This window comes from Mya arenaria, chromosome 16, assembly GCF_026914265.1.
Source record: "Mya arenaria isolate MELC-2E11 chromosome 16, ASM2691426v1".
NCBI lineage: Eukaryota > Metazoa > Mollusca > Bivalvia > Myida > Myidae > Mya > Mya arenaria.
Window position 1 is genome coordinate 51,884,182 of NC_069137.1, and position 19,082 is coordinate 51,903,263.

General features: G+C 37.1%; 2 protein-coding genes across 12 annotated transcripts in view; both read right to left on the bottom strand.

Annotated features, from left to right (window-relative positions):
• Positions 1-6,988, bottom strand: part of LOC128222095 (myosin-11-like) — a 117,231-nt gene extending 110,243 nt beyond the window's left edge. For all 11 annotated transcript variants that reach the window (XM_052930938.1, XM_052930937.1, XM_052930935.1 and 8 more), the window contains exons 1-6: positions 6,865-6,988; positions 4,774-4,931; positions 4,295-4,378; positions 3,274-3,402; positions 2,816-2,899; positions 2,131-2,240 (exon numbers count right to left, since the gene is read on the bottom strand). In XM_052930938.1, the coding sequence (XP_052786898.1) occupies positions 2,131-2,240; positions 2,816-2,899; positions 3,274-3,402; positions 4,295-4,378; positions 4,774-4,920 (554 nt within the window). In that variant the 5' untranslated portion in view covers positions 4,921-4,931; positions 6,865-6,988. The remainder of the gene's footprint in view (positions 1-2,130; positions 2,241-2,815; positions 2,900-3,273; positions 3,403-4,294; positions 4,379-4,773; positions 4,932-6,864) is intronic.
• Positions 6,989-11,543: 4,555 nt separating this feature from the next.
• Positions 11,544-17,507, bottom strand: LOC128222468 (hepatic lectin-like). The gene is made up of 5 exons (XM_052931481.1): positions 17,438-17,507; positions 16,844-16,907; positions 13,094-13,335; positions 12,334-12,394; positions 11,544-11,729 (listed from the first exon to the last, which is right to left on the bottom strand). Exons 3-5 carry the CDS (start codon positions 13,299-13,301, stop codon positions 11,552-11,554), a joined length of 447 nt encoding a protein of 148 aa, XP_052787441.1. The 5' UTR covers positions 13,302-13,335; positions 16,844-16,907; positions 17,438-17,507; the 3' UTR covers positions 11,544-11,551.
• Positions 17,508-19,082: the final 1,575 nt, after the last annotated feature.

The window sequence follows — 19,082 nt, forward strand, 5'->3', positions numbered from 1 at the left end:
TTGATATACATGTGCCTTTAACCTCCATTAAAGCCAGGGTTATGGTCCTTGATATACATGTGCCTTTAACCTCCATTAAAGCCAGGGTTATGGTCCTTGATATACATGTGCCTTTAACCTCCATTAAAGCCAGGGTTATGGTCCTTGATATACATGTGCCTTTAACATATTTTTACTTCTTTATACCATGTTTAATCCTTCTTTATACCATGTTTAATCCTTCTTTATACCATGTTTAATCTGCAACTTTTATGACATGTTAAGGTTGAAAATGTTTGCAAGACGATAATGCCAATTGAAAAGATGATGCAGTTGACAATGTAACCTTGGCTATGAAAATACCTCAACATTTTTCTTTGAAAAACAGGCACTAAAAATAAAAAATATAAATCAAAAGGTAGAGTAAATCAATGGGTATAAAATTGGGTAAAAAACAAACAACCCAAAACATATTAGTTATTAGATGAACTATTTTCATCTATTGTTTCATAACTATTTTGTAATACAAGTGCATACAGTCTGAAATATTTCAAATGTGTAAATTAATAAGGCTGGGATGGAACAAAAACATAAAAAAGGATGTAAAACACAAAGGTTGCAAAACAACTCATAGAATGATCCATTAAATGTAAAACAAATTGGACAATTATGACAGTGTTGGGGTTTTACAACAGTTTTGTGTGACCTACTTGTCATAATTCATCATTCCCGGTTTGCTTAGAATAAAATAAATACACATGTATTAAAAATACATCATACCATCATAACACTCAGAGGTGGATTTAACTTTATGTCTATTACACAGGTTGCAAAAAAATAATACTTGTCATGGGAGATAGGCGAAACCTATCCATGGATATGCCCTGGACAAAATGATCCCCCATGATGGACTCCCCTACCAATCTTTGCATAGGGGACAAAATAATTACCCCCGAACCCCATTTCCCCTAACAATGTTTGCAAAGGGGACAAAATGCCCCTGTATGACATAAAACTTATTTTGCCATGTTTGAAGAGGGGGGTTTACCATTATAAAAGAACCAATTCTATTGGCAAGCCTCACAACCATAGCCAATCCCACAAAATTGGCCAAAATTATATTCCATACCATGCAATATATATATATATCAAGCCTTAACAAGTAAGCAAGAATACTGAATAGTTATTTCAGACCCATACAGTTCATGTTTGTTTGTTTGTTTGTTGTTGAATTTTTGTTTTTCTTTTTGGCAGTTTCATTTTATCATTACAGTCAGGAAAACAAACATGTATTAGCTTTTTGCTAAGTAGCTAACCAATGCCTTAGTCTAACGGTCATCAGATGATATCATACTAAGATAATTAGGTGTAATTTTAAGCCATGGTGGTGGGAATGTTACAAGGATTGTGGGATGAATTGGCAATTTTGAGTGATTGGCCACAGTTGTGGGAACATTTTAGGGGTTGGCCACAGTGTGGAACTGGCCATAGATTTGAGTCTTTCATTATATATATAAGGATTGAAAGTGACAGTATTGTGTTTCATTGGTGTATGAAATTATTAGGTCAGTACATGGTTAACAAAACTTTGCACTGCCCATGGTAATCCAACATCAATGATGAAAGTAAAGCATCCTAGAATAGTGAACATTGTAGGACTTAGCTATTTGGAACTGGTTTTATCCATCAATCCATCAATGCAAAATTATGGGGGGGGGGGATTTTTTGCCACTAGGCACACTCTTTATAACATTGCAACACAAAAAAGTAGTCCCATACTGTAGGGTACACTGCAATACCTGATGGAAACTCACTTTTTTAATTGCAGAAAGAAAGGCTAAAGATGCCAGCTGCAAGCTTAAAGACACTGGCGTATAAACAATAATCTGAATGAAAATTTGAACTATGACCAGCAGAGATTGGTCCCATGGTAAATATAATGTCAGCAAACAATATGACATCATAGTTTCCTTTGACTGAGAAACGAGTTTTGGTCCTCATGGTGTTATGAGTATTAAAAGTTGTGTAATTTACATGTTTTTTGTGTTAAAAGTAAAATGTAATTATTTATGTATTAAAATTTACAATGATTGTTTTGCGTTTGTCAGGGTTTATTTATTCCCTATAAACAGGTGCTTCAGATACACTTACTTGTTGCTAGCTTTAGTGTTGGCATAGTTCACGAGCCACTCAACCATATCTTGATTTATGTCAGCAAGTTTCTTCGCCAAATCCCCCGCAGTTGACAAGGATGAATTCACCTATAAAGGAATATCAAAATGTTCTATATGTTGTTTGCATAAAGTCCTGATTTAGGTCTTATGTTTTCTTGGCTAAATCCACCGCAGTTGACAAAGATAATTTGACCTTCAAAAAAACAAAAAAACGACGCTGTCTTTGCACTATCAAAGCACAGTGATTTGATGGGAATGAACTCCTGCTTTGATGTCATTTGACCTGTACAAAATTTAATGACATTTAACCTAAAACATGTATTTTTTTCTTCAGGTTTAACAAAGGGTTCACTCCTACCAACTATCTAGCAAAAAAATAACAATGAATTACTGCACTTTAACAAAGTCAGAAAAATCTCGAAATTTTCCTTAAGGGTAGAACAAAAACACTAATGCATCACAAACAATGTTTGTGTAATACAATTTCAACATTTTTTACTGACTCAGCGGTTTTGGAGGGAAATTATTGAGTGAAAAAATGAAAACACTGTTTGTTAGCCATTTTTTGTAACTGAAATCAGTCCGGCATGGTCAAAATCAGTCCAGACTGGCAAATCATGGGTTTATAGAAGCCCTGGGTTAATTTATACATAACAACCCACCTGCTTGGCTGCTTCATCCAGATCTACTTCTGGCTTGTCATCAACAATCTCATCCTCCTCCATCTTGGAATTTTCCAGGAAGAACTGAAAATCATGACACATGTTGTTACTTAATAATTTTTAAAGCATTATTAGGGCATGGTATTCATAAAATTGCAATACCAAAAATGTTCAGAAGCATTCAATATTTAACTAGCCCCTTAAATCATCTAAAACAGTTACCAGGTTCATAAATGGGAAAAAAAATTAGGAGAAAACTCAACTATCACTCAATAACAAGTTCCACCGAGATCAGAACTAGAAAGTTTCCCTCAGACAATTTCCATCATATTCTGGTTTGATGGCTAAATTTTGTATTCCTCTTTATTGTAAACTAATTAAACAATATATATTTTTCAACAGAAAGGATAAACCCTTCTTTAAAGCCCTAGGAAAATTACTCTGGTTGCCATGGTTACCTGATTAACTTGCTGCAGAAGCTGCATTTTCTGTGCACATACATTCTGGAAGCCAACTACAAATACTGTGACCTGCTGTTGATATTTCTTCTTCCGAACTGTATCTGTGAGTATATCTTCTAGTTCTTTCTGCAATGCATACAGGAAAATGTTATTATTCCAAATTATTTCTTTTGAGTTGCCATGGTTACCTTGTGGATGCCAACTACAAACACTGTGAAATGATGATGGTATTTATTCACCCTAACTGCTTCTGCTCGAGTATGATTATCTTATTATTCTTTTGAAAAATATTGAAATTGCATGTGTGACAAACAGACAGCACTTTGTTGATTGGTTCTTTGTTGTATAGCGTAAAAGAAGAAATAGCACTTATTTTAAACTTTATTTGTTTCACAATGATCAAAATAAAGTTACATCAACATCAAATTGGAATATCATGCCATCAACACATGACTATCACATGTTGCTCTTTGTTCAACATCAACTTTACATCAACTCAATGGCATGTTCATTGACACTCTTTTTCATAAAAGTGTGGTCTCGTGTTTGGGGGAACCGGAGTGCCCGGAGAACACCCACTTGTCTAGCTTGGTGACCACCAACCTTACTGACACAGGCAAATGAGCACTTGCCCAAAGTTCAAATCCTAAAAAAAAAAAATGATATTCGACTAAGCATTTAACATACAAATGCTTGAACATTTTCTCAACATACAAATGCTTGAACATTTTCTCATCCAAGACATAAGTGTCTTTTGACTTTCAAGGGATTATGCTTGAAAACTGAGAACTAAATCTGTGTGAAAACTCCCTAAATTCATGATATCTGACAGTCGTTATAATTAGACTTTTGATTGAACAAGCCCATTTTTTGACACTAGTGCTTGGAAAAAAACTTCTTTTTTAACAAGCCCCACAATATATTATCCAGAATTTAAGAAAGTCAAAAAAATACTACACCAGTGCAAGCTAGGCATGTGGGCTTGTGCAAAGTATATACCACTGATCAAAGTACTTACAATATCTTCGATGTATTCCACATTTGGTGAACCTCTTGGATTATCAAACATTGTCTGAGTTGCCATTTCATACGATACGTAGATCTACAAAATACCAACCACAGTTGCAGAGAAATAATTTGATTTTCTAGACGGACCAATAACACTACATACTTTTTATATAAAATAATGACTTAATACAATCATGATCTACTACCAATGTACTTAAAATACGTCAGACATATGATGCTCAGATTTGCAATATGTCCTAAGTAATTGAAATGTACAAGGTAACAAATAGCCATATATCGTACAACCAAATTCTTTTAAACCGTAAAAGCATTAAAGATCTCAGTAATGGACATAGCAGAAGTGAGATTTCAGTGACAACAAAATGCAAGTATAAGAAAAATCCTTCTAAACTGTGTAGAAAGCAGCCAATCAAGAGGGTTGTTCTTTAAAGATTGACCAATCATGTGACATTTTAAAGCTAAACTCACATTATCCACTCGGTCCATGACTTTGTCCAGTTCCTCTTTCGTCTCGTCCGCCACTCGCTGTGCCAATGAGCGCACATTCTTATCAATAACCGCTTTAGCCGGGGCATCCCCACGGTCGATTATCGATATACTTCCGACGTAATTCATTCTGTCAAACTCTGAAATATTTTATATTGTAAACATATATACGTTAAGAAATCTTTATATTATTGTCAAAAACGTTTATTCAAACCGGATAATATAGGTATATAAATGTTGGCATAGTCTTGGAAGTAAAGCCCAATTACAGCAAATTAATTTTCTTGATTTTGAAATGGGATAAAAATAAAAGGTAACAATTTTATTTTATTTTAAATGTGCATGCACTACTTACAATACTTATGTAATATAATCCCATCACAATACTGCAAGAGATTGTTATCAGTGAATATTGGACTTGCTGGAATAGTTTACCAAGATCATTATGAGTGTAATCGAAAAAGTGATATATTTAGTTAAGGAATGAATTGCGGGGTTGATGTCATTATCGGGGATATGAACGCAATTGGGTTGGTCAAAGTACGCGTGGAGTCCTTCGGACTCCACACACATTGACCAACCCAATTGCGTTCATACCCCGATAAAAAATGTTTCCGGTTATTAAGTCGGGTCGTTCTATTTACAGAATGGGTAAGAACGGATTACTGAAAGGTTTTCTTAATTGCAATTGGGTTGGTCAAAGTACGCGTGGAGTCCTTCGGACTCCACACACATTGACCAACCCAATTGCGTTCATACCCCGATAATGACATCAACCCCGCAATTCATTCCTTATATTTACACCAATAGTTCATTATTTCATTCAAAAATTGTTAAAAAAATACTTCATTTCATTTAAGAAAACCTTTCAGTAATCCGTTCTTACCCATTCTGTAAATAGAATGACCCGACTTAATAACCGGAAACATTTTTTTCAAATGACGTCACAATAACGCGGGAAAAGATCAACCACTTGAAATCACTTTAAAACTTAAAATTACCACAATTCTGGTACCAATATATTTAAAATATAATAAACTTACACTTTTAAAAATGTTGATCTATATTTTACGGGACCTGCAGACACAATACAACCAATAACAAGATCAATAGCTTTCATGTATATTGTTATGCAATGAATTACGATCCGAACATATCCGAAAGGCAGTTCATTTAAGAAACGGAAGTTGAGGTGTAAATATTTTATGTTGATTTGATAGATACATTCAACTTTATGAGAACCAGTCCACTAGCCCTTTACTGGCCAAAACATTGCATCCAATCTTGCAAAACTTTTTATAGCAGAGGATGAAAAAAAAAATCATGTCATGTATAAAAAATTCATCTTCATGTTCATTCAAAAGTCCCATTTTAATGACAGTTAATGGACCTCAATATTGTATTCACAATGCAATGACAAATTCATTTTGGTGCAAATCTATGAAAAAAGTCCCTTTAAATGTTGTAGAAATAAATGATGTTTTCTTGTTGGAGCAATCACGTCACTAGCACCAACAATGCGTGTTTAAGGTACTTTTTTAACATTTGGACATTCACTTTGTTCCATTAAGGTTCTAGAGTCGCCTAAACAAATATACTCTAAGACTCTGAAGCGGCTGTTTATATGTACTATCACGTCACTACAGTCAACATGGAAGCCAATGTCAGCAGGCCACCCTACAGAAACATATTCCAGGCCAATATATGGGCAGTGGCAACTGTTTGCTCGGTTAATTGACACCTTCAATTTGTATTCGCAAGGTTTTATTTATTTTACTATTCAAAATGTTGACTTGTTGACAAAAACATATTAACAATTTCCGATATGGAATCAATTCTGACAGAGGCATATGGTTACAATTAATAACCATTAATGTCAACGGGGTACTGTTATTAGTGACAATTAAATATCTGTCATAAAGGTATTAACAGATTAATTCATTTTTAATTGCTGTTCACTTCCGGTGCAATAATTCTGCGTGGAATATCCTCACATCTAGCAGAATGTTAGGAGCTTTTCAATGACATCGGTATTTAATGTTTAAACAAATCATAAGAACAAAGAAAACATACTTCGCCAGAATCGTTAAAGGGCAAACATAATTAACTTGTCATTGTTTACGTTCGTAACAAGAAATCAATGGTGGCCGCCATTTTGAAACAAACGAGCACCTGATTGGTGAACGTGACAAGTTGCCATACGACAAGGACGCTATCGGACTAGTATAAATTCCGTACGAATTCATAGAGATGATCGTCTGCTCGCCGAATGGGCGAGCTTAAAATGCAATGTAGGCCGTGGGCCTTTACATTTTTTTTCCGAAAAGTAAGAAGAAAAGAAATGGATGACATAAATTTTCTGATTTTGTTACGTTTTGTGCCCATTCGGAACTCCTCGGCCATTTTTTCAAAAACAACCTCGGATGTATGCTGGTACATCTGTTGAAGTAGTCCGTATTTTTTTAATAAAAGCATTAATTAAATGTAGTGTTTAAGAGTTGTATTCATTGCTCTCAGTTTAAATTGATTGCCAGTGAAGTGTATTATTGCAAACATAATTACGATTTACAGTCCGTGATTTTGTTTTGTGCAATGAATACAACTCTTAAACACTACATTTAATTAATGCTTTTATTAAAAAAATACGGACTACTTCAACAGATGTACCAGCATAAGGAAATGTTCCCCATCTTCGATTACTTTACAATGTGTACATAACGGCGAGTCTACAACGTGATTGTAAAACTAGTCTGAATTTAAATCGCTGCAGTTGTTTCTTAGTCTTGCATGATATACAGAAAAGCGACGTCTCCCACAAAGATAAAAAGACGAGGTTGTTTTCGATAAAAATGGCCGAGAAGTTCCGAATGTCAGGCCTAGTCTGATATTCGAGTTTCTGTCATTTGACTTTGCGAAATTTGATATTTGATTCTGTATCATATGTGACGTATTCCTCGGGAAAAGTTATACATATATTCCATGAACTAATGAATTGCGATTTATTTATTTGTATTACTGCCATTTGGGTTTATGCCCGACCTGATTTTTAATTTATTCTATGAAAAAGCAAAAGAGTGTGATACTACGTTGCACGCACATGAGTCTCGAGTTGTATGTGTGCGAGAGGACCCCAGACACGTTGATTTTTTGGGGCAATTTACTGCCTTCTTAAGACTTCCCCTGTACAAGAGTGTGACTTTGCTCCAAATTTAAAAGATTTTGTTACGTTTTGTGTTTTCCCAAAGTCTGACATTGTTCCGACCTTTAAAGGCACTTGCGGTTTAAAAAACAAAACCAACATCATATTACTGCAGATCAACCGATGGCTCCACTAGCGGATCCGCGCACCACCCACCTCCATAAAATATGCCCAAAATGCACCATTTCGGACTAAATGTTGTTAAAATGTTCTTGGGGTGTACCCCCAAACCCACCTGCCAACACTTTAAAACAAATAAATTTCGATTCAAATGCAGGGGCGCAATTTAAAAGGTTACGCCCCCTAAGTTACGCCCCCTCTAATTTTGAATCCTGGATCCGCCACTGGGTTCCGTAGTACCTGGGCCAAAGTCAGCATATAAGCCTTGAATTCTGGTTTTAAGCATGACATCCATTAGAAAGCTTCTTACCACTAGTGATCCAGATATGACGCACACAATTGCCCACCTATTGTGCCACTAGACGTCTACGGCTGATCGTCATTACGATAGAGAGATAACTCGCATAACACCCCGCGTTCGCATCCCCCGATGCACCAAACTAAATCTGCAGACTAAGGCCCGGTAGATGACATTACCCCCGGAAACAGCATACACTTATGCTCTATGTTTGAGGAAGATACTTGTTTATACAGGATTGACTCGTTGCAAGTGGTAAGTTGCAATTAGAAATATATATACCTATATCAGATAATACAAATACAATACACGACCATTCGCCACAACTTAAGATATTGTTTTTCATTCGCAGTCCTTTTTTTTCAGACCCGACGTTTCCAACGAACACCACCAATCCCGTGTCCACACCCGCGACGCGCAAAAGGTGATTGTACTGGGACCGACCGATGACATGCCCCGTGGCAACAGTCTACCCCGATACCATATCTTTGATGAGGAGGATCCCTGTTTGATTGCTTAGGAGGATTCACTGGTTGCCGGTGAAAATTTCAATCAGAAACACACATGCTGAATCAGTTCACGCAAATGAAAAATGAGACCTTATGCCACTGTTTCAAATGTTGTTTTTAATTAGCTGACTTAATTCCAGAACCTACACAGGGCCTGACGCAACGTAACGACCCGAAGGACCCACAGACAAGAGCACCATTCCTACTCCTCCATATTTCTCTCTTAGATAGACAGCGCCTGGTAAGTGAATTAACGTTATTCTTTGTATAATAAAAGGCTACCATTAAAATAGTTGACATATAATAGTGAGACTATTTCCAGGTTAGTCACCAGCAGAGGGTAAACTGTCGTTTTAAATCATTATTGTGCTGACTTATTTTCAGACATACGACACAGTCCACGACGTACCACTCCGACCTAAGACCAGCATGCAGACCCCGGAAGAACGCACCACCCTGGATCCACCATCTTTCGCCATGTGCTGTCCCATAGTACCAGTTTTAACTCAACTTTTAGCTTGAATGAGACAGCTTTTGGTAAGTTGATAAAGAAATAAGGTGTACTCCTTGAAGATTACGACACCACATTGTGTTTTAATTTCCAAGTTCACCACCAGCAGACTGGTATCCTTCGTATGCATGCGTGATCACCCATTTGAAGTCATCTCCCGACCCCGGAGACGTGTCCCCCACAAACTCATCCGATTAAAAAATGGGCCGTCTTTAGGAGCCGACATTTTAACGTCGGAAAATTGGATTCGACTATTGTGCACTGTGTGAGTGTGAGGCAGTCTAGCGAGTTTAGACTGTATTACAGTGTGTGTATACCATGTGACAAATTACGTCATATATGCTACGTCGGAAGGCAACATTTTGCTTAATAAAATGAAGTCTTAAATCAAAGATAACTTTTGTTTCACAACACAATTTTAAATGAAACAAATGGCAGTCTATGTCGCTTAAAAGCCCCGCATTTGTTTTATTACCGAAATTTGATAAAGTCATTAGTTTCATCAAACACTTCGACAATCCTGTTTCCAAAATAATGTTTTGACAGTGCTCCTCAGACGGCCGTATTGCGAAACGGTTTGTCGAAGTGTTTAAAGAAACTAAACTCTCAATCAAAATCTGGTAAAAGATCGAAGGCAGGGCTTCATAAGCTGCCTAGACTACGCTATGTTTCATTTAAAATGTTAAATAAAAAGTGAAAATATCTTTGTTTAAAGTCTTTTTTTCAAATCAAAACATTGCCTTCCGACGTAGCATTTATGACGCAATTTATCACGTGGTATACACACACTGTATTATATACCTACAAATATTCTGTCAAAAAAATGAACAATACAAATGATTGGACAAAAAAAACCCGTATAACACACTGCAGCTTTCTGTGTCCGTAAAACTCACAAGACTACTTTTTTTGATCGTACATGTTCGGTAATGACATGAAATGTCAGACATTTTATCAGACAATCCAAACAAATAAAATACAAATATTGCCAGACAAACCTCGTCGTTGACAGTACCTGCTCGATCGGATGACATCGCCGCCCCAGCGCAATCCAATAACGCAAACCACAAGTCCGAAGTAATTTCCACAAACACTTTCTCGCGACAAATCCTTCAAACATTCGGAGCTCCTCGGCCATTTTTTTTCAAAAACAACCTCGGATGTATTTCGACAGTTTACATACTCAAAAAGTGGTACGTTTAAGTCCGCTGCAAATAGATCGCGTAGTAATTTTATTCAGCAGTTAAACTTTATGACTTAAGTCTTGGGAATCTTAATTATGTTTGCAATAAAAATCTTCACTGACAATCAATTTAAACCGAGATCAATGAATACAACTCTTAAACACTTCATTTAATTAATGATATTATTAAAAAAATAACGAACTACTTCAACTGATGTACCGGCATACATCCGAGGTTGTTTTCGATAAAATGGCCGAGGAGTTCCGAATGATCCTTCAAAATGCTTGGGTACTGAACTGTAACATCACTATCAACCACTACGACAGATCGCCACAGAAAACAAACGTAGACGATATCGTGTAATCGATAGTGACAGTGATTGAGTACCCGTAAAGTTATTAGTTCCAAGAATAAAACTCACATTTACAAGTTCAACCGTTTACTTGTTTGAAAATGGCGGACTTTAACTTTCATTTTAGTCAATTCATAAGTGACGTCACACAGAGTCGCGTGAATTATTTATTTGCATACGCCATTCATAGTTTGTATTGTACATGTATACTTGGTACTACTTTGTCTAGTCGCTAGCGTGTTTTGTGGTTTCGATGAAATTAAAACGTTAACATAGTTTACTATTTTATTCAGAAATAGTTTGAAGGTATATAATAAAAGTAAAATTATGTTAGACGGTTAATCCGTGGTGTTGTATCACTTCGAGGTACATGTGGAAGAATCCGTATCGTGCGAGACCGAAGGCATGTGCCTTTGCTTTGCAATAACAGTATATACCCCAGCTAGTTAATAAAAAGTCAATTCAAAGCAAGAATTAATTGCAACAAGTTATGCAACTTTATTGTTCTGGAATAAACAACAAAATACAAAGCAATAAAAGATCCGGTTACCGCCAAATAAAGACACGTGTCCTACCGTGTAACCAGCCTACACTTGCTCACAGATGTAGGCTTGTTCATGGTTACATTCCTTGTCATCCCATTGATAATCAGTATCGGCCTTGACCTCGACACAGTCCTCGACCTTGTGGTGAGCCCCTGTGTTGCTTGGCTGGTCTGGAGCCCAGTCCGTCACAGTGATTGCGGCATGTTGATTTGACACCCAACTACGTAAAGAAAACATAAAGTTATGTTGTTGATTTTTGTAAATAATGTTGTTGTTTTTGTTATGATTGTTGTTGTTGTTATTGTGAATGTTGCTGTTGCTGTTGTTGTTGTTGTTGCGTTGTTGTTACTGTTTATCTGTTTTATGTTATTTGTATCTTATTTGCTCATTCCGATTGTAAAAAGTTACAAATTTTCTATATAGAGTCAAACTTAAAACAAAACTTTAGCTTCCGTAAACAAAAAAAAATCATCAAAACACACAAAAAAAAATATTTAAAGAAGATACCCGGCCGTGGTAAACTAGAGGTCTGTTCTGTTTTTTCTGGAAAATTCGTTCACTGGGAAAAACAATTTTTCAACTTTTAAACGATTGGAAATCTAAAGAGCTTTTACAATACTCCTTTATTTTATTTGAATAATTTTGCAGTCACCAATGGGCTTTCTAGTTTAAGTTTACAATGACCAATGAAAAACTTGTTTTTCTTCAGTTTATGTCCGTGTATTTCACATGAAGTCAGGGCGAAAAAAAACCCACAAGCAACAAGCTAATAAGATTATTCAGTTTCCTTGAAATTGATAACCTGAAAATTGAAACACACGTACTTGAATACGTCCCTGCCGGCAAAGTCTTTAGCTCCAATCCAGAAATGGGGTGCACCATGTCCTTAAAATGCGTAAACTATCAGTATTAATCAAAGCACTAACAGTGAATATAATATATTAAAAATGTTAGAGCTGTGTTTTAGTAGTTTATCATTTTAGGTATGTACAAGAAGGTGATAGGAAGATGGGTTGCATAGCAACAGTGAGCTGTTTAAACCAATGCCACTTCCTACTGCCTTCTCGTATTTTAACTGTGTCTTTATTGTGTTCAAATAGAATGTATAAAATTTAGCGCCTATAAATTAATATGTTTGTCCGAAATTTAATTAAAAAATCATAAGGGTATTTGTTCGTTCGTGAAACAAACAAGAGCACCGCGAAACAAACACCAACAATCGACTGTTGTTCACCTTCGAACAAGGGGAATAACTCGACCATTATTCAAGCATTAGCAATGTGCTTTGCTTAACATATGCTTCTTTTCTTGCAACATATGTACCAAATTTCAGTTGAACATCTTATAACGTAAGGTGAAGGTTACCCTATGAGTATGACGTCAGCGACATCAACGACTTCAAAGCTATCATTATACATAACTATTTTTTTTCACTTTAACAATATGTGTATTCATGATAGCAAACTATAAAATTTTATTGTTTAAAGCGAATTTCTTTGTAAGTATGATACTCTATTTTACTTTGCAAATTAAGATAACTTGTCAAACTAAGATTCAATTCATTAGTAAAGAAGGACTTTTAACCTTCTTTGTGGAAGTTTGCAAGTAGATACTGTTTGAGCATCTGTATTTTAGCGTGGGAATCTAGCACAACAAGTCTGCCTCCAAGGTGTTCACAGTGGCTCTCAGCTGCTTCCCACGAAAACACGTCGTCATGCCCTTGGGACACAAGTATGCACATTGTCTCATAGCCGGTCGTTACAAGTCTTGTGAAGCCATTCCTACAGGTCATGACTGGTATAGGTGGTGTAGTGTTGTGATGATATCTACCAAAAAAAAACAACGTACAGTCCAAACCTGTTCGCTCGAACTAGCTTCGTTTAAACTCCCCAATGGCTCGAACTAGATGTAAAGAGCCGATTTCTTTATAATTAGGGTAAACATTCCCGCTTGGTTTGATTTTTCTGAGGCTCGCGGTATTTCCGCCGGTTCCTGGGAGTTCGAGCCAATGGGGTTCGACTGTGCTTTGTTTGGATATACATAGGTGTGTACGTTTAACGCGGTCCAGTGGCGTTCTAGTTTGAACAATTCTTTTTAAACAAAAAGCGCTGCTGATCATTGTGAAGGAAATACTCAGATCAGAGCGAAATGGTTGTAAGTTAGATAAGATAAAGAATCATTTCCCTTCTGGCTTAGATTTCTTGTATCATACATTAATAGTCCGGCTGGCAAAAAGGCGCATTTTAGCCAAACATTGCATGGTGGTTTATAAATAATGTGTGTGCGTATTTTTGTAATATAAACAATGAACACAATAATGTTATTCACGCACTCGCGCCAAGTCAGAGTTAGTGTCCATTATGTCATTCCACGCATACATTTCTTGGTTGTAGACGGCTGTCTTGCACCCACGGTTCCAGATGTATTTGTTTGGGAATGGCGCTTCGACAAGGTTCAACATGTAAGGTGAAAGACCATATCGCGTTATATCTTGTATAAAGCCAATGTTTGTTCTGAACAGCCAAAGACATTCTTCCTTTGCAAGACTGTTGCCGCGGATAAGGTCGGATTGTAGAGCTAACGCTATGTGTATGTGTGTATATCTATATGTTCGGTATCTCGATAAGACGGAGTTCCGCCTCTTCATGCGCACGCTCGGCTACTCTAAGTTGATGCCGAAAGATAGGTTTAAGCTGTTAAAGCTGCACTGTCACAGATATACCATTTGTACAACCTTTTTATATTTTTATCCTGGAAAGAGCAAATGTGTGCGTAAATATCAGCAAACCATTGATATAAGATTGCTGACAAAAAATCAGACCGTAGATTTTCATATTTCCGTTCAAAAATCAATGTTTTCTGGATTGAAGAAAAATGCATAAAACATCATTTTTTGAACTTAAATATAAAAATCTATTTTTTGTCAGCTGTCTTATATAACTGGTTCCCATGGATTTTCGCAAAAATTGGCTCGTTCGTAGACAAAATTAAAAAAAAAAGTTGTCAAAATCTTCAATCTGTGAGAGTGCATCTTTAATTTGCTAGATGTTCCGGCGAACCGTTTGTTTTCCCTGACCAGCACCATGCTATCACTGAAAGTCTTAGCTTATGGTAAATTCTTTCAGTGACGAGGACAAGAATGGTTTGAGAACTTCTTGTATTCACGTCTTAAGACACATGTGCCGGCGGCCACTGTTATGCATCTCACAATATCTAAGTACGCCCCATCGTTATTACTAGTACTATAGTCAATGTTATTGGCTTGTAAAAGTTCTGTGACGGTGGTTCTGCAGGGGCGGGACCAGGATTCGACGTTAGTAGGGGTGTAACCTTTAAACTTGCGCCCCTCCCTCAGAACAGATTTATTTTGGTTTAAAGTGTTGGGAGGGATATTTGGATGTACATGTACTCCCCATCGAAATTTTTAACAATCCTATTTTATTACTTTTTTCTCTTATATTGAAATAAACAGTAAACTTTTTTTTGTGGTGGGTGGGGGGGGGTCTTCCATTTGTAGAATATTCACCAAAGAGGTTGTGTTCCTACAATTGAACTGTCGTTATAGAGACATAGCCATCTAGCTGACAATCTATCACTTCCGGTCGAAATTCTCTCTACTTTTGCATTGGATTCACGATGTCATAGAATGACAACGCCGCATTTCCCGATGGTTCGGTCATTGAAATATCCAGTAGTTGAACACACAACTATGCGAGCAAAATAATGGCTGTCGATGTAATTCAATGTGTCTCAATCGTGCTCAAGTCACCAATATTCGGATACACCCAATACTGATATCTCCTTTCACAGAGCTCGGGTACACCCAACACTGATATCTCCTTTTCACGGAGTTCGGGTACACCCAACACTGATATCTCCTTTTCACGGAGTTCGGGTACACCCAATACTGATATCTCCTTTTCACGGAGTTCGGGTACACCCAACACTGATATCTTCTTTTCACGGAGTTCGGGTACACCCAACACTGATATCTTCTTTTCACGGAGTTCGGGTACACCCAACACTGATCTCTTCTTTTCACGGAGTTCGGGTACACCCAAGACTGATATCTCCTTTTCACGAAGTTCGGATACACCCAACAATGATATCTCCTTTTCACGGAGTTCGGATACACCCAACACTGATATCTCCTTTTCACGGAGTTCGGATACACCCAAGACTGATATCTCCTTTTCACGGAGTTCGGATACACCCAAGACTGATATCTCCTTTTCACGGAGTTCGGATACACCCAAGACTGATATCTCCTTTTCACGAAGTTCGGATACACCCAAGACTGATATCTCCTTTTCACGAAGTTCGGATACACCCAAGACTGATATCTCCTTTTCACGGAGTTCGGGTACACCCAAAACTGATATCTTCTTTTCACGGAGTTCGGGTGCACCCAAGACTGATATCTCCTTTTCACGGAGTTCGGATACACCCAAAACTGAAATCTACTTTTCACGAAGTTCGGATATGATGTATGGTATTACCATTGTAACACCCGTTGCATTGTAGGACATGAAGCGTAAGTCCATTTTGAAGATATAAAAAGGGAACGGTTGTAACTAGACTACAATGCAGTCACACTGGGAGATGTGACGGGGCCAAGCCATAATGCAGCCACTATAGGACTCTGGCAGGCCTTTATAAACTCAACAACAACAACTAGTCTACAATGGTGTCGTCGTCGTGACGCTCGTATCGCTGTGTGTAAAGGGGCGGCATGTGATGTCAGGCGGCAATATACTATATAGCTTCGTTTTCGATGTACTCGGCCTGCTCGTTGTCAACCACGATCTATGCAACGTTAGAGTCACTACGAGATGTGGCCAGAAATGTAGCGAGTTAACATTGTATTTCCATGTCGTATTCCAGAAACTCCTCAAACCCCTCTTGATCCCTGTCGTTACTAATTCATATAAGCTCGAACGATTTACGAACCTATAAATTCCCGGCAGGATCTGTGCGATCAATATCCTTAGCTTTACAAATGATGCTTTACTTTTATAAACACGAATTTTGATGCAAGACATGAAACATATAGGTTTAAATGTGAATACATGTATAGATTTTTATCATAATTCGAATAAAGGTAAATGCAAATGTAAACGTTCTACTAAGTGCTAGAAATAAGCGACTCTTTAAGAGATATGTAGAAGATGTCCCATACATATAAGGGGCGTACTCGTCTAATGTCTGTCTATTTGTTACGCTCAGCGCTAAAATATACAATGTGGTTCTTATTCGTTGAAACCTACGACAGTTATCCGCGTGCATATGTAGCGATTTTCAAGAAGGTGTTGATAAGTTTCAATGAATACATACCGATGTGTCGTTGTAGTGGGCTTTGGTGTTTTTGTCGTTGTTGTAGTTGCCGTTGTCAATTCAGCTGTAGATATAGAGATTATAAAAATCAAAACAACTAAACTTGAGCGAACATGATAAGGTTATGATACAGTCGAACCCCGTTGGCTCGCACTCGCATGGCTCGAATTCCTCGTTCGCTCGAACTGAATGTTAAGGACCGACATCTATATACTGTGGGTAAGCATTCCCGCTTGGCTTGTATTTTCCGAGGCTCGAGGTATTATTGATGGTCCCTGGGAGTTCGAGCGGGGTTCGACTGTAATTTTATATTTTTAATATTTGATACGCGTTTGAATTTATTATTATTTTTTGTTTGTGCTCCGAAAACATGCAATTCGTGAACACATAAGGGAATTATCAATTTAGTTTGTGGCAAACGAAAAGTACGAGAAAGCATTAACTGATAACATATAATGAAGAAATATCAGCTATTTGAGCATTTGAAAGATTCTGAAAAAAACAACATATTTCGGTTTCCTTGAGATTTATCTGTCTGTTCGTGCAAATAAAGTTGGTTTTGAAATTGAAATATAACGCAAAGAAGTTTCTTACCAGGACAAATTATCGCATTACATGGTTGGACTTCGTAGGTTTCTCCAGCACAGTTGCCAAAGAGGCAAAATCTATCAAATAAGGAAATCGGTTATTTGTAATCTTTTCATTTTTCATTGCTTTTAATGAAATGTTCTAATAAACCCGGAAATGCTATGTTCACTTCTGATGTAGTGAGTGCTACCGATATAACTACCGGTCGCAATCATTCGGAGCACCACGGCCATTTTCCATCGCCGACACCCTCGGATGTACATGGACGGTTTACAATGTCAGAAATCTTAACATTTAACTACGCTGCAAGTAGATCGCTTATTAAGTTCAATAAAGCAGTTACACATTATGACTTTACTCTTCGCAATCTTAATTAGTTATACAATAATGTAATTTACTGGCAATCAATTTACTCTTAGATTTACAAAATACACGTTAAAATAATATAAATAGTTAATACTATTATTTAGATTTTATGGACTACTTCTACTGATGTACCGACATACATCCGGTCATTGTTTTCGATGGAAAATGGCCAAGGTGTTCCTAATGGGTCACAATGTGTTAACCAACAAAACGCACTACTAAATATTCAGGCATTTGCCCGGTTACTCCGGCATATGGCCGTCCATTCTGCTAACTGTGCCTTATAATAATGATAACTTCTGACACAGTGTTACGTTCATACACCAACCTACCTGTGCCTTATCATAATGATAACTTCTGACACAGTGCTTCATTCATACACCAATCTACCTGTACCTTATCAAAATGTTAACTTCTGACACAGTGCTTCATTCATACACCAAACTACCTGTACCTTATCATCAGAATAACTTCTGACACAGTGCTGCATTCATACACCAACCTACCTGTACCTTATCATAATGATAACTTCTGACACAGTGCTTCATTCATACACCAATCTACCTGTTCCTTATCATAATGATAACTTCTGACACAGTGTTACATTCATACACCAATCTACCTGTACCTTATCAAAATGATAACTTCTGACACAGTGCTTCATTCATACACCAAACTACCTGTACCTTATCATAAGAATAACTTCTGACACAGTGCTGCATTCATACACCAACCTACCTGTACCTTATCATAATGATAACTTCTGACACAGTGCTGCATTCATAAACCAACCTACCTGTTCCTTATCATAATGATAACTTCTGACACAGTGCTTCATTCATACACCAATCTACATGTACCTTATAATAATGATAACTTCTGACACAGTGCTTCATTCATACACCAATCTACCTGTACCTTATCATAATGATAACTTCTGACACAGTGCTTCATTCATACACCAACCAACCTGTGCCTTATCATAATGATAACTTCTGACACAGTGTTACATTCATACACCAATCTACCTGTACCTTATCATAATGATAACTTCTGACACTGTGCTTCATTCATACACCAACCTACCTGTGCCTTATCATAATGATAACTTCTGACACAGTGTTACATTCATACACCAATCTACCTGTACCTTATCATAATGATAACTTCTGACACAGTGTTACATTCATACACCAATCTACCTGTTCCTTATCATAATGATAACTTCTGACACCGTGTTACATTCATACACCAATCTACCTGTTCCTTATCATAATGGTAACTT

Coding starts and splice junctions, on each gene's coding strand:
- LOC128222468 (XM_052931481.1), bottom strand. CDS start 13,301: ATGACCTGTAGGAATGGCTTCACAAGACTTGTAACGACCGGCTATGAG. Junction 12,395..13,093: donor TGCAAACTTCCACAAAGAAG/GTTAAAAGTCCT, acceptor ACGCATTTTAAG/GACATGGTGCACCCCATTTC. Junction 11,730..12,333: donor GCCGGCAGGGACGTATTCAA/GTACGTGTGTTT, acceptor TTCTTTACGTAG/TTGGGTGTCAAATCAACATG.